At 43.6% G+C, this 13,826-nt stretch overlaps 3 protein-coding genes across 5 annotated transcripts; 1 reads left to right on the top strand and 2 right to left on the bottom strand.

Annotated features, from left to right (window-relative positions):
* Positions 1-1,279: 1,279 nt before the first annotated feature.
* Positions 1,280-3,694, bottom strand: LOC120456023 (mitoguardin). The gene is made up of 3 exons (XM_039642588.1): positions 3,155-3,694; positions 1,896-3,089; positions 1,280-1,835 (listed from the first exon to the last, which is right to left on the bottom strand). Exons 1-3 carry the CDS (start codon positions 3,227-3,229, stop codon positions 1,527-1,529), a joined length of 1,578 nt encoding a protein of 525 aa, XP_039498522.1. The 5' UTR covers positions 3,230-3,694; the 3' UTR covers positions 1,280-1,526.
* A 285-nt stretch (positions 3,695-3,979) lies between these two features.
* Positions 3,980-7,820, top strand: LOC120455604 (bleomycin hydrolase). 2 transcript variants are annotated; one of them, XM_039641983.2, is made up of 5 exons: positions 3,980-4,210; positions 5,836-6,719; positions 6,787-7,262; positions 7,332-7,452; positions 7,519-7,820. In XM_039641983.2, exons 1-5 carry the CDS (start codon positions 4,207-4,209, stop codon positions 7,732-7,734), a joined length of 1,701 nt encoding a protein of 566 aa, XP_039497917.1. In that variant the 5' UTR covers positions 3,980-4,206; the 3' UTR covers positions 7,735-7,820. The 2 variants fall into 2 exon arrangements, with proteins under 2 accessions (XP_039497917.1, XP_039497918.1); XM_039641984.2 differs by having other exon boundaries at positions 3,981-4,210; positions 6,076-6,719.
* A 315-nt stretch (positions 7,821-8,135) lies between these two features.
* Positions 8,136-9,302, bottom strand: LOC120455605 (uncharacterized protein F58A4.6). 2 transcript variants are annotated; one of them, XM_039641986.2, is made up of 3 exons: positions 9,164-9,295; positions 8,662-9,093; positions 8,136-8,599 (listed from the first exon to the last, which is right to left on the bottom strand). In XM_039641986.2, exons 2-3 carry the CDS (start codon positions 9,043-9,045, stop codon positions 8,327-8,329), a joined length of 657 nt encoding a protein of 218 aa, XP_039497920.1. In that variant the 5' UTR covers positions 9,046-9,093; positions 9,164-9,295; the 3' UTR covers positions 8,136-8,326. The 2 variants fall into 2 exon arrangements, with proteins under 2 accessions (XP_039497920.1, XP_039497919.1); XM_039641985.2 differs by having other exon boundaries at positions 8,662-9,302.
* Positions 9,303-13,826: the final 4,524 nt, after the last annotated feature.

Raw genomic sequence — 13,826 nt, 5'->3', positions numbered from 1 at the left:
ACGTTAGATTTATACACAAAAGATGATATATTGTGTGGAAGAGTGAAGTGGAGTTAGTGGAGTTAGGAGGAGCGTTTACTTTGGTCTTGAGATCGTTTTGCCGCAGCTTCACATCTCGAGCAATACATTTGATGTACCAGGGCAGGGCAACGACTGCGAAACTCTGCGGTTTTTGAAAACCTCAGTTTTGGAACACCAGAACTGGCGATTTCAAGCATCGCGCGTTTGGTTTTCCATATTTAACTAAAGCCCATACACATACACACACACACACATACACACACACACTTACACATACACAGAGAGAGAAACATAACCGAAAACAACTCATTTGATGTATGTATTTAGTTTAACGTTTAGCCCCTAGTTTCGAGGAACGTTAAAATGCCTTTCCTGAACTGCAGTCAACACTCAAATAAACGACAAACAAACAAAATGAGAAAAGAAAAACCAACCAACCAAATGAAAGCAAATTGTTTGAATAAAAATCAAATTACACAAACGCCTATACGCATTTTTATTGATTCGCTGAAGAGAAACTGTGAACCTCAACTGTGTAGGTTCGTATTCAACTATTTTTGAATATTTTTGAATCTGTAAACGATGCAGCAGCTCCTGACAGGAGTGGACCAGGAATCCCATCAGCATTATCTAGTAAAGAGAGCATATCATCTTTTTCGGCATCCTGTTACAAAGAGTCTAAGGCATAGACTGCCGTCTGCTGGAGATTACCTTTCAGTGGGCAACCCACTTCTTGGATTACCGATACCCTGTATAGGTTGAGAAAGGAACAGGCTTCGGCACTTTCTTTACTTTGCATCTGACCACTATATTTCACTTAATTCAGAGTAAGTTTACAAAAATCAGGGATACTAATTAAATTTTTAACTTTCATCACGCGAAGGAACGATTGGTCGCTAGTGGTATAAATAAAGTAATTTAACCGATTCAAAAAGTGTTTGAAAAATTGTCTTGAGAATATAAAATCTCAAAAATTAATTAAATTATTAGTTTCTTTTTAAACAGTATGAGTAAATGGGTATATCCATTAATCTCAGATATATCATTCAAGTTGTATAGTTTAGTAAGATTTTAACAAATGGTCTTAATGTTATGAAATAACTAGTTCATGTCTGATTCTCGACTTAAGTAGCATATTTTGTGCGTGGCTGTCAGTGTGTGTACCATATTTATCACTGGAAAACATAGTATAAAAGGGTATGCAGCGTGTCTGTCACCTGGATCCACTTCACCACTTCACAATTGGAGGCATTGCAGCTGGATTTACGCTCGGAGCGGGCGGTAAACAGTTTTATTTTACAAATGTTTTGGCGACTTAAATGCAGCTTATTCATACAATGACGATGCGTGGATTTGGTGTGTCGTGTGGCTGAATGCATGTGGCTTTAAAATTAGTCAACTTGTGGAGCATCTCTTAGGGAAACTACCAAACCAAACGGGCTTGTAAAAAAAATGTAAAGAGGGGAGTCCAAGAAGTATGGATAGAAGGCTAAAGTAAACGCCAATTACTGGCTAAATTTCACGCCAATATTGTTGACGCGCGTCTGCATGTGCTGCAGCACATCCTGCGAGAATTCCTCGATGGTTGTGAAGCGACTCTTTTGGAAGCTGAAGATGTCGCCCAGAAAGGCGAGCAGCTGTTCCCGGAAGTAGTGGCAGATGTCGCGCAGGTTCTCGTTGGGTCCAAAGAAGCCCCAGGCCATTAGCGGTGATATCTGCTCGGATATCACGTAAAAGTGGGACATGAACCCGTTGGGGAACTTTAGCATCCGCTTCTTTGCCTTCAGCACCGACCAAACGGCAGTGGTTAATGCCTGGAAATAAAAGCACATAGGGATTAACATTTGGCCTAGAAGTGAGGTGAGTTTACCCACCGTCTCTTTGAATCCGTTGGATAGCCAGCGATTCTGGACCACCGCTGTGACGCTGGCAGGCGGGGCATCTAGATCTTTGAACGAATCCAGGATAATGAAGTCCAGACAGATGTCGTAGAAGGTCATTGCCTTGACATTGCGCTGCTCCAGCTCCATTTGGATGCACGGCCAGTTGTTGCTGTCATGCAGATAGTTCACCATGTCCTCGTAGCCCACAAGAAACTCCTTGGTATCCTTATCGCCCAGACAAAGCAGATCGGTGAGTATCTGCCGGCCAGAATCGCAGATCCACTGGCCCACCGCGGGATCCTTGAACAGGAACTGAAAGGCCAACCGAACGCAGTGCAGCTTGGCCAGATATTCGGTATCGGTGCTGCAGTGCATCAATTCCGCCCGAATGGTGCGACACGGCACTGTGTACTCATCGTGGTGCTTCAGGGCACTCTGGAATAGCGGATACTCTTCGTACGAGGTCTCGATGAAGCCGTCGAACTCCCGCAGATCCGCCACCTGGTCGAGAGCGGACGCAAAGCTCTCCGCGGAATCAAAGTTCGGATCGGAACCAGCGCGACTGAGGACGCTGCCGGATTTGCGCGAACGCCGATCGTCATCTGTCTCGCCCGCCTCCTCCTCGGCCTCGTCAATGGAATGCTCCTCGCGGAACAGCACCGAGCGCTGGTCCAGGAAGAGCAGTTCGCTCTGCTCCTGCAGCGTGTAGGCCATCTCCAGCAGGTTTTGGATCTCACGACAGAACTCGGAGTCCTCCGCCGTGGTCAACAGGGCGGGCAAACCGCCGGGTGAGTAGTGTGCCGCCAGGGCATCCTCCCAAAAGTTGATCACCGTGTCCAGTGCCTCCATGCCCATCATGCCCAACTGTTGGGCCGTCAGTTGGGTGACTACCGAGCTGCCAGGACCGGCATTTTGTACGCCCATTACACCAACACCGATCGAGCCAGAGGCCATGGACAGGCGATCCGAGTAGGCCAGTGTGGAGCCCACGGGACTGCCCGATCTGGCCGATGCCTTCGATCCAGCTATTGAGATGAGGTCGTTCGGACTGCGCATGCTGTTGCGGTTACGCCGACCCGTGTACTTTCTCGCCCGACGAGGCGGACGCGGTGGCTTGCGACGCCGAAGAAATCGGGAGAGTACGCTCATCAGAGCAACGCCGGCGGTCAGTGAGAAGAGCACAACCTGGTACGGATTTGGAGAGTGATTAGTGAGAAGTCTTTATTAATACTTTAGGTAAATAAGCCCACCTTTGTGGTGGTGGAAACACGAAAGGGCAGCAGGCTGCCCCCGCTGGTCCAGGATGCCGGCATGACACGCTGCATCCTGCGGCTAAAATGATTCCGCTGTGGATCCGATAAATCCTTCGGAATCGAGAATGGGAATGGAGTGAACAGCAAGGATTAGTATCGTGCCGATGCTGAGGATTGTGCTCGTGCTTTGAGGTTAGACCTCTGCGCCCACGCCTCGATGCCCGCTCATCGGCTGGTGCTATCTTGGTTGTGGTTTTGCTTTTCTGGCGCGGCTTTGACCCTGCGCTCCATGTGCGGCCGCCCTTTGGAATGCAGATTGAACTGCTGATGCTTTTTTGGGGGCTGGTCCCAAACGGTTGCCTCGTCGCCTGGCTGACGCGGATCGCGGTCGCCACAGATCGTTGTTACGTTGCAGTCTCAATCCACTGCCTCTTATCAGTGGTAACTTTCACTTTTAGGCCTGAAAACAACAAAATTGCATCACAACGTTTTACGAAGAGAAGAGCGCGGCGGCAAAAGATCCAGCTGATTGGGGCGTTGCCATGTGGGTTTTTGGTAGGCCTAGTGTCCAACGGCGCTGCCAGACCAACAGATCGATATAACAGTTACAGGTTTATGTATTTATTAATAATGCGCTTATACTTTTAGAACATTTATGCACATTTATATGTGCATAAAAACGGTGTTAATGTTTTATTAGTTAATAATTTTACGAAATTGGAATATTAGTTGCTATGCGTTATCGTTTGGTATGCTTAAAATCCCATGTGGTATTAAAAGTATATTTTTCGGAAAGCCGGATGGTATAAAACAGGTATTATTGCATGGTCATACTGCTAGGAACAAAAAAACACTTCACACCAAACCAAAATAAAATCAAATTAAATAAAATTAACCAAATTGCGCATAATACGTTTGCAGTAGCCAGCAGTTGCCAGGAGTTTGGAAAACTGAAGGGCATTCAAATTTAGATCGAAAAAAATTCAAAGTAACCTTAGAAAATCAAAACAAGTGTAAAGCCACATAAGAAAGGAGAAAAAACATTAAATATGTGTAAGTTTATAAACGAAACGAAGAGTTTTGAAGAAAATGCAGTTACTTGCAGTGAAAATTAACCATTTTTAAGTGAAACTAATTTCCGGCGACATTCTTTATTTGTTGTTGCTGTGCTGTGCGGGTGTGTGTGTGTGTGTGCAGGAGAGGAAGAGGGAGAGAGAGATGGAAGTTTTGCTGACGCCCCAGCAACAAAAACAAATTAAAACCAGACGAAAGTAAAATTTCACCCAAATTTTTGTTTGTTTTTTTTTCTTCCCCGTTTTTGGTTTGCCAAACTGGACAAACAGGTTTTTGTTGTTTTTCTTTCTTTCTGGTTTGTTTAGATTGTTTTTGTGCCGGCTTTCTGCGAAAGCTGTTAAAACGGCACTTTGACTGCCCTCTCTCTTCTTCGCCTCTTCTTTCTTCCTCGTTTGCCTTCGTCCCATCGCTCCCCACCCGCTACATACATATGTACTGATGTGTGTGCGAGTCCCGTTAAACTGGTTTTGCTTAATTGCATCGCCCTCTCTTTCGCACGTAACGGTTTAAAATAGGCATTTCTTAACGGCTTTTAACCCGTCAACTTCGCTTATCAGCATCACCCACACTCACACGCATGCACTTGCACACACATATTTTCAAATACCTGGAAGTGTACATATGCATGTACACATGTATGTAGATAAACAATAAACACAAAGCACACTGAGTAAATGGCGAAAGAGATGAGTGAAAGAGATGCGGAATCCAAAGTGCATAATGGTTATGCCAATGTTAATGGCCCCGCAACGCAGCTGTTCATTTTGGTTTTTTTCTACTTCTTGCCCCATCTCATTGCATTTCTGTCTTTGTGCGTTTGTGCCACGCCCACATTTGCTTTGGGGCGCAGCCCCGGAAGTTGGCCAAGTTGCAAACAATGCAAGTAATGCCCAATCTTTGGCAGGTTTTCAACAGATTGCGTCACAAGCGTTCTATTTCGGTTCGTTAGGATAGCATTTTTGCATCTTTAAGATACCGTTTGTATCTGCACAATCGTATCTATGTATTTCTGCTTATCGGGATTAACTTAATTGTAAGCCTAAAATAAAGCTTTGGTTAATAAGATGATGCACGTCGTATACTTTAGCACACATTATAATGGCAAAACGTTCTGGAAAGTTTGGAGCCATTATCATAGAATTTTGTTATCACATCCAATCTCCTTGTCGGCAATCGTGCACCAGAGCTCGTAAAATATTTGAATTGTTTGTGTTTTTAAGTAAAACATCTGTACGATGCTAAAAATATGACATTGCCAATTAAAATTTTCAACAGCTCAGCTGTATTTGTCGTTTACATAAATAAATTCGAATAATTTATATAGATAATTAAAAAGGAAACATTTTCTAAATGAAAATAAGCAAGTAGCCTTTCTTTTCCTATCATATATTTCACTTTATTGGTAACAACACCTATACACCGATTTTATTATGAATCAACACATTTCCAGATCCTGACAAATCGCGTAAGTCGGTTTGTGCTATCAAAATTGTTTTGTTATTTGTTGAATGTTCCGCTCTGAAATTTTGTTTGTTACTTTAACCTGCACCGTCACCACAAAATTATCGCTTTCGGTTTCTTTTCTGGGTAATCCGATCCTACAGTTTGGTCGGTGAGGCGGGCGGTGACGAAGATCAAGATCAATTCCCCGAAACTGACTCAAGATCCAAATACGTATACATATCGAAATCCAAATCCGTATCCGAATCCAATTCTGAATCTGAATCTGAATACAAATCTAGTCAGGATGCGGCAGCAGCAGGAGCCGGCGATGTACTATTCAACCGAATCCGTTCGAACTCAAACAATATCCGGCGCACGTTGCCAATCCCATTTACTTGCAGCTGACAACAACAGCGGATCCGGCGGCGGTGCAGGCGTTGGCGTCGGCAACAATAATAGTGCTAATAGCGGTAAGAACTCGACGCACAGGATCGAGGAGACCAGCGCGATCACCAATCAATTGTTGGAAAAATGGCGCAAAAACTTCTACAGCGAACCGAAAAATCTGTTGGCGCAGAACGTCTGCTCGCGCGTGGATCCCTTTGATGTGTGTCTGTCCAGGAAGGCACTGGAGACCACCAATCATGTGTTCAACTACAAGGTGGAAACGGAGGGCAAACCGGTGACCAATCAAAGGAGCTCCGGCCGCTGCTGGCTGTTTGCGGCCCTCAACTGCATCCGCCTGCCATTCATGAAGAACTACAATCTGGACGAGTTCGAGTTCTCGCAGGCCTTCCTCTTCTACTGGGACAAGATCGAGCGTTGCAACTACTTCCTCAACAACATCGTGAAGACGGCACAGCGCGGCGAGAAGGTCGATGGTCGGCTGGTGTCCTTCCTGCTCCTCGATCCCACCTCCGATGGCGGCCAGTGGGACATGCTGGTCAATCTGATAACCAAACACGGCCTTATGCCAAAGAAATGCTTCCCCGAGAGCTTCAGCTGCGAGTCCAGCATACGAATGAATGCCATACTGAAGAGCAAGGTGAGAATCGAGTGTTATGTTAAGTTGTTGTTGTTGGTTCTATACTATAGCTTACTATCTATTTTAGCTACGGGAGTATGCCCGCAATCTGCGCGTGCTGCTGGACCAGAATCCCACGGAGGAGGAGATCGCCTGCAAGATCCAGGAGCAGATGGCCGAGATCTACAAGGTGGTGGGCATTTGCCTTGGCATTCCATCGGAGACCTTCACCTGGGAGTACTACGACAAGAGCAAGAACTATCAGTCCATCGGGCCCGTCAGCTCGCTGGAGTTCTATGAGCGTTATGTGAAGCCGCATTTCAATGTGGAGGACAAGGTGTGCCTGGTCACCGATCCTCGGCCGACGAGTAGCTATGATCAGGCATACACTGTTGACTGCCTGGGCAACGTGGTTGGTGGGCGACCCGTTCTGTATAACAATCAGTCCGTGGAGCTGCTCCTGGCCGTTGTCACCAAGTCGCTGAAGGCCGGCGAGGCCGTTTGGTTTGGCTGCGAGGTCAGCAAGCGATTCGCCTCCAAGCAGGGCATCGAGGATGTGGACGTGTAAGTGTCTACGGACTTTTCATGTGCTTATATTGCTAATTGATTATTAACGATTGCTTATCCTTGTAGCCACGATTTCAAGCTGGTCTTCGACATCGACATACAAACGACATTCTCCAAGGCAGATCGCCTGATTTTCGGCGAATCGGCGATGACCCATGCCATGGTTTTCACTGCCGTCTCCGTGGACGTGAGTACCACCTATCCAGCATGTAATGCGCTTGATAACCAATTTAAATTTAAATTTGAATTGCAGAAGAGCGGCGTTGCCCAGAAACTGCGGGTGGAGAACTCGTGGGGCGAGGATCGCGGCGAGAAGGGCTATCTGGTGATGAACGCCGACTGGTTCAGGGAGTTTGGATTCGAGGTGGTCGTGGACAAGAAGTATGTGCCCGAGGATGTGCTGCGCGTGTTTGACATGGATCCAATTGTACTGCCCGCCTGGGATCCCATGGGCACGCTAGCACAGTAGGTCGCCATCAAGCCACACCACACCACACACCCACACACATATATATATATTTAAATACAATATATACAAAGCTTTACGAGCAGCAATCTTCGAGCGGCATCCAAATGTTCGAGTTAACGGCTTTCAGTTTTTGTGTACATTATTTTGTTTCTTCTCTGGCCAGTTGGCACCTTTTTTCGAGATCCCCCCCCGATCTTCAAGGTGTATGCACATGCAATATATCCGCGTCCAATTCGTCCAAATCCCACGTCCAAGTCCCACAAGTCCCTGTCACTTCTATAAAAACAATAATTTTGTGTTTAGCGCTTAGGTAAAAGAAATATCTCAGTTTAACCCCTCTCCGAACTACGTTTGATTTTGCAGCGGGCAGTTGAAAATATATATACAATACAAACGAGAAATAAATGAATAATGTAAATGCATTTTTTACGTATATACAATTACATATTAAATAAATATATTGAAAACAATATTTGCTTTTCTCCTTATCAAAAATAAAGGAAAGGAACACGGAACACTCGAATCGTGTTCCCCAATATAATTTACAATTGTTCGCTCTTTGATCGGAATAATCAGCGGTTTCAAGTCCAACTCAGTTGCGCCTCTTCCGCATCATTCGCTGCTCGTACTCGTAGCTAAGTCGCTGCCAAATGCCCAGGCACATCCGCATCAGACGCACATCCTTCTCCACGTTTCTTCTCGCAAAGTCGTACTGCTTGCGGATGAGATGCTTCGCCGTCCGCAGCTGACCGCGCTGGATCAGCGAAATGCTGAAGTACAGCTTGCAGCGCGCCTGCAGGAACGGATCGCCGAGTCGCAGGCCAATCTTTAACTGCTGCAGCGAGATCTTTCCAGCTGTCTCCGCCTGAAAAATGGTTATTGAGATTAGCTGTCATGTGATGTGGATGCACTGTGAATAATACTTACACATCGCTCGAACTGCTCGCCAAGGGCGGAGAATCCGCCGCCCAGTGTGGACAGCCAGGACATGAGGTGCTCCACCTCGATGTGCTCCCACAGCGTGTGCGCCAGCATGTCGGCGAATCTGTAGTCAATGGTGTCCTCTTGCGGAGCCTCAAATTCCAACCATACCAGCTGAACGCCATAGTTGCGCCTGAGGCTCTGGGCCAGCACCTTCTGGTGCAGGAACTCGCGCAGGTAGTAATTCCCATTGATGGCGTCCACTTGGATGCACAGCCTCCGCAGTGGTTTTGATTTTGGGCACGCGTCGCCGGCTTCCCGATTTGGACGATTGTGGTAATGACATCGCCGCCAGTAGTCGCAAACGCAAATTATCAGTGGATCCGACATCAGGAGCGTACTAGGCCAGTTGGTAGCGCCACAAATTGTATAATTTGTCTAAAAATTGTAAGTAAAACCTAAATATTAGGTAAATTCCACAGGTTACTCGGTTTCCGGTGAAGGTCACCAGCTGCTCTCCACTGCCTTTTCTAGCTGAAAAGCCAGTTGTTGATAGACTGTCTTTATTGAACTATTGCAATTTCATTGGATGTTTTTGTTAAAAGGAATTGTTAATAACAATAGTGTGCCCACCGCCAGAGCGCCAAGAAAAACCGCAATCGCTTGGATGTGGCAGCACTGGCAGCACAAGAGCTGTTTGGCGCCAAGAAATATCGTTTTTCAAATTCGGCGACATGAAAAATACGTTATTTGCATTGGGTTTTATCGTCATAACTTGGCCAAAAATACTTTTGCAGCCAAATATAATTACTGATTTGTGCAGCTAATTAACTAAATTGACTCGTTAACCTTGTTTTGTCTGTATACGGAACTTAAAAAGGCACAAAAAAGCCCAAAATCCAAAATTTCCATGTTCCAACGCCAATTGCAGAACAAAGTACTGCAAAATCACCTCCAAGAATTTTTAGCAAGCACACAACATTAGTTTCGTTTGTATAAGCTGCTAATTATCCAATTAGAAATTGAAATTACGTTCCACACCTATCGATGCTTGCAATCCACACGCTGTGGAAGCCATTTGGGCGCGTCATTCAAATGGTTATGGCACTCGCAATCGCTATTTAACTTCGAAAATGATCCAATTTCACACACAGCCCGCTGCTGCATGTGGCAATAATTGCGCGTGGAAATGACTCAATTTCGCCGAAGTGCAACTGCATCTTTTGTGTGCCTTCAACATGGCCATTATCATTATCAAACAAATGTTTCGCCCCTCGATTGCTCAGTGCCAACACAAATCTGTTAGCAGTTGGCAATAATTGTGCAGCCAGCGGCAACATTGTCCCCACACGTCTCCCCCCCCCAAAAAAAAAAAAAAACCCCATTTCCATTCATGATTTTCCCTTTCTCCCTACCAAACCATACTAAACCATTTCAATTCATTTCATTTCATTTCATTTTGCTTCACATTTTCCCTTCGCTTTGGTGGCTATTTTTGGCCGCTGCCTTTTATTGTTGCTGGCTATGTTGTCATCGATGGCATTAATTTTGGTAAGTGCGCCCGACTATATCCTCTCCTCCTCCAACGGGCTCCTTCGTCTATATCCTCTTCTTGTTCTTCGCACGATTTTTATGGCACGACATTTTTGTGAATTATGCGCCCAATTTCCGCTGAATCGAAGAGGCCCTTACATGTGCACATATCTACATATCTGTATACATAAATCGCCACACAATTCTTTATACGCATTGTGTAATATTAATTGGTCACAAGCCATCAAAATATAATTTGCACCAGCAGCAGCATCGTTAAATTTATTTGACACATCCATACACTCGCATGGGGTATTCTAAATGTTGGGATGCATTTATTTAAACAAATGTTGGTGCATGCAATGCTGCGATAGAATAGTTGCTGGAATATATGGCAATATTCGTTACTGAAATGCAGCAATTTCCAATTTCCATGCCATTTTATGACATAATTTTCACGCTTCGTTAAGCGACAGCAACATTGTAGTGTTCGCTGCACTTTGGAGCACGTGCGCCAGTTGAAAAAGGAGAAGAGTTTCTGGTCCACAAAAAAAGAAAAAAAAGGGAAAAAGGAGAAGGGAACTCCGTGAACATCAAGGGGCAATGACAGATCCACGGAAAGATTTGTTTGTGGGCGTGTCAGCAATATGTCAAAATTGCACTCGACAGTCGCGCATGCGTGCCCACAAAAGGGATGACCCGTGTGCCTCCTCCTCCTGCAGCTACTCCTCCTCCAGCTTCTTCTCCTCCAGCTTCTCCTCCTCCAGCTTCTACTCCTCATCCAGGCATCCCAATCCCTCAGCCGCATCCTCCGCTGATCATCCTGGATCTGTCTTTTTCGGGTTCGCTCGCTCGTCCACTTGAGAAGGCGAAAATAAAGGCAGTACTTGAGTTCAATAGTCGCACTCCTGATATCCTGCAAAAAATGCTACTGCTGCAGTAAATGTACCAAAAATAAAAATTTCACTGACTTTTAATCACCTTAATAAACAAATTTATCAAGATACATGCATGCATATAAACGCATATTTTTTTAATGGATTTCTTTTCGAAATATTTCAAATATTTCAAAGGAACCCATTCTGCGGACGAATACCCCGTAAATATATATCCTATCTATGAAAAACATAAACAAAGCCTCAAGTGTCGAGCAACAGTAACAACAACAACAACAACAACAGCTAGGCGGAAAAGCAGGAAATCCAAGGAGGAAAACTCGTAGAGCGGAAAATTGTAGGCAACAACATAAACACGGTTTCACTTTCAAAGCGATTAGCCACGGATGCGCCCCGTTTTTGTATCGAAAATCCAGAAAGTCCACAAATGACAACAAACACATACTGTTTCAAAACGGCACTGAGAAAATGCTTATATTATATACAATACTTTAATTATTATATTATTAATGCCTGCTTGGTTTTTAAATCCTGGTTGGCAATGCAAAAGTTGAAGCACAATTTCATTTCAAATAAATTAAGGTGCGCAAAATGCGGCGTTTTAACTTTTTACTTGGGTTAATTGGGCTTTAATAAAAATGAATTTTAATATGATTTTAATTTGATTTTATTTTGATTTTAATTTGATTTTTATTTGATTTTTATTTGATTTTAATTTGATTTTAATTTGATTTTAATTTGATTTTAATTTAATTTTTATTTGATTTTTATTTGATTTTATTTTTATTCTAATATGATTTCAACTTGATTTTTATTTGATTTTCATTTGATTCTATGTTTATTCTAATTTGATTTTATTTTGATTTCAACTTGATTTCAACTTGATTTTTATTTGACTTTAATTTTATTTCAATTGTATTTTAATTTTATTTAAATTAACAATAAGGCTGTCAAACTATTTATCAATTTCTAGGGTATTTATTAATTTTTTAGACTAAACTACGTGCATCTTTCGCAGTTTTTTAGAGTGTCTCCTGCGGAAAGCGAGCAATTCGACACCAGGCGAGTGATGGAAACGACAGGCGACACACCTACAGCCCAGCAACAAATGTCACAGATGTGTGTGTGCTGGTGTGTGTGGGTGTGTGGGGGTGTGTGTGTCTAGAGTGGACCTACCACAGCGCCGGGCAACAATAAATATTCAAAGCATTCACTTTACAGTGGCAGCAAGGCGATCCCTTCGCCCTGCCAGCCATATTTCATGGCACTTCAAGTGGCCAGTGTCCCCGCAGCAATGCCACCCTAATTTATCCGGTCCACCCCAACCATGGGCCATTATCACCACATAATGATAGCACTGCATATAAGTCGGGGCATCGCTTATACGCGATATTGTACGTCATAGTATGCCACTTATCAGTTAACCAAAAAGTTACAAAAAAATAAAAGAGGCGATAGTCATAAATGAAGAGTGCCTATTTTGCAGGTTGAACTGAATGGCTGGGCCTTGTCTTGCGCATATACAGGGTATCAGGTGACACCCTGTAGAGAGCAATTCATCGTTGGAACACATTAGTCAGTTCTTAGCTGGTTGAACTTAGTCACTTGTGTACTTTAAAATGTGTGATTGAATCACTGGAATGCAGGTGAATCACTCAGTTCGATATACCTTCTTTCGGGCTTTTCATAGTTTCATATATGTTGTTTAAGTTTAAAGTGAGCTGAAACTGAAAAAGAAACTATGTATTGAATATATATCCGTGTAGATATAGTTAATCGATTGGAACATTCAGCGGAGCATGCGACACATGGCCTTCTTATCATTAGTAACGTCACTCGTTCGACGTTTCACGTTTAACCTGTCCCAGAAAAAGTGAAAAACTGAAAAACTGACTAACTGAAAACTCAACTTCACACGCCCCAGTCGAATATCCAAAAAGAAAAAAGGAAAAAAACTGTGACAAGCCATCAAATGCGACATTCATTAGTCACACGGAAATTGTGACACGATGCGAGTTCCCTAAAATTAATTGTACGGCATTGTGAACTTTGGCCAGCCGCCACTCGAGTACTAATATCCCATACTAATATCCTATAATATCTGTGTGTTTTAGGAAAGTGGGCAATGCACGAAAAGGGCCACAGCTTCAAAGAGCAGCATGTCTAGAATTTAATAACACCAAATACATACTATCTGGTAGTAGATATAGTCGCATAGCTGCTGGCATAGCTGCATAAGAGCCCATGTTGCCATAAATAAGAACAAATTGGCATGCAATTCGCCGTGGAGCGGCGACCAAGTAGAACATAAATTTCTCATCACTTGCATTCAATTTTCACACTGAAAAAACAACGCACGAGAACAAACAGATGTGTCGCCGTCGACGGATATTTGTGGGTCGGGGTATTTGGGCATGGGCATGGATACGATACGATATGATATGGTATGGTGTCATATAGGACAGAGTTTAGTGGGAAAAGGTATCATTTCAAAGATACATCTAATATACAAAGCACACTAAAGGATGAGTAGTCTTAAAAGTACCTGTGATCAATCAAAACTTGATTCGTTGCCAGGCTAGCAATTTCTAATCAAAATGCTTAGGCAGCTCATAAAAAACTCAATAGCTTGGTATGCAGGTAAATACATAATAATAAAATAGCTTAGTATGCAGATAAATAAATAATAATAAAATAGCTTAGTATGCAGATAAATACATAATAATAAAATAGCTTAGTATG

Source organism: Drosophila santomea, chromosome X (assembly GCF_016746245.2).
Source record: "Drosophila santomea strain STO CAGO 1482 chromosome X, Prin_Dsan_1.1, whole genome shotgun sequence".
Taxonomy (NCBI): Eukaryota; Metazoa; Arthropoda; class Insecta; order Diptera; family Drosophilidae; genus Drosophila; species Drosophila santomea.
This window is presented reverse-complemented; position numbering and strand designations above follow the sequence as displayed.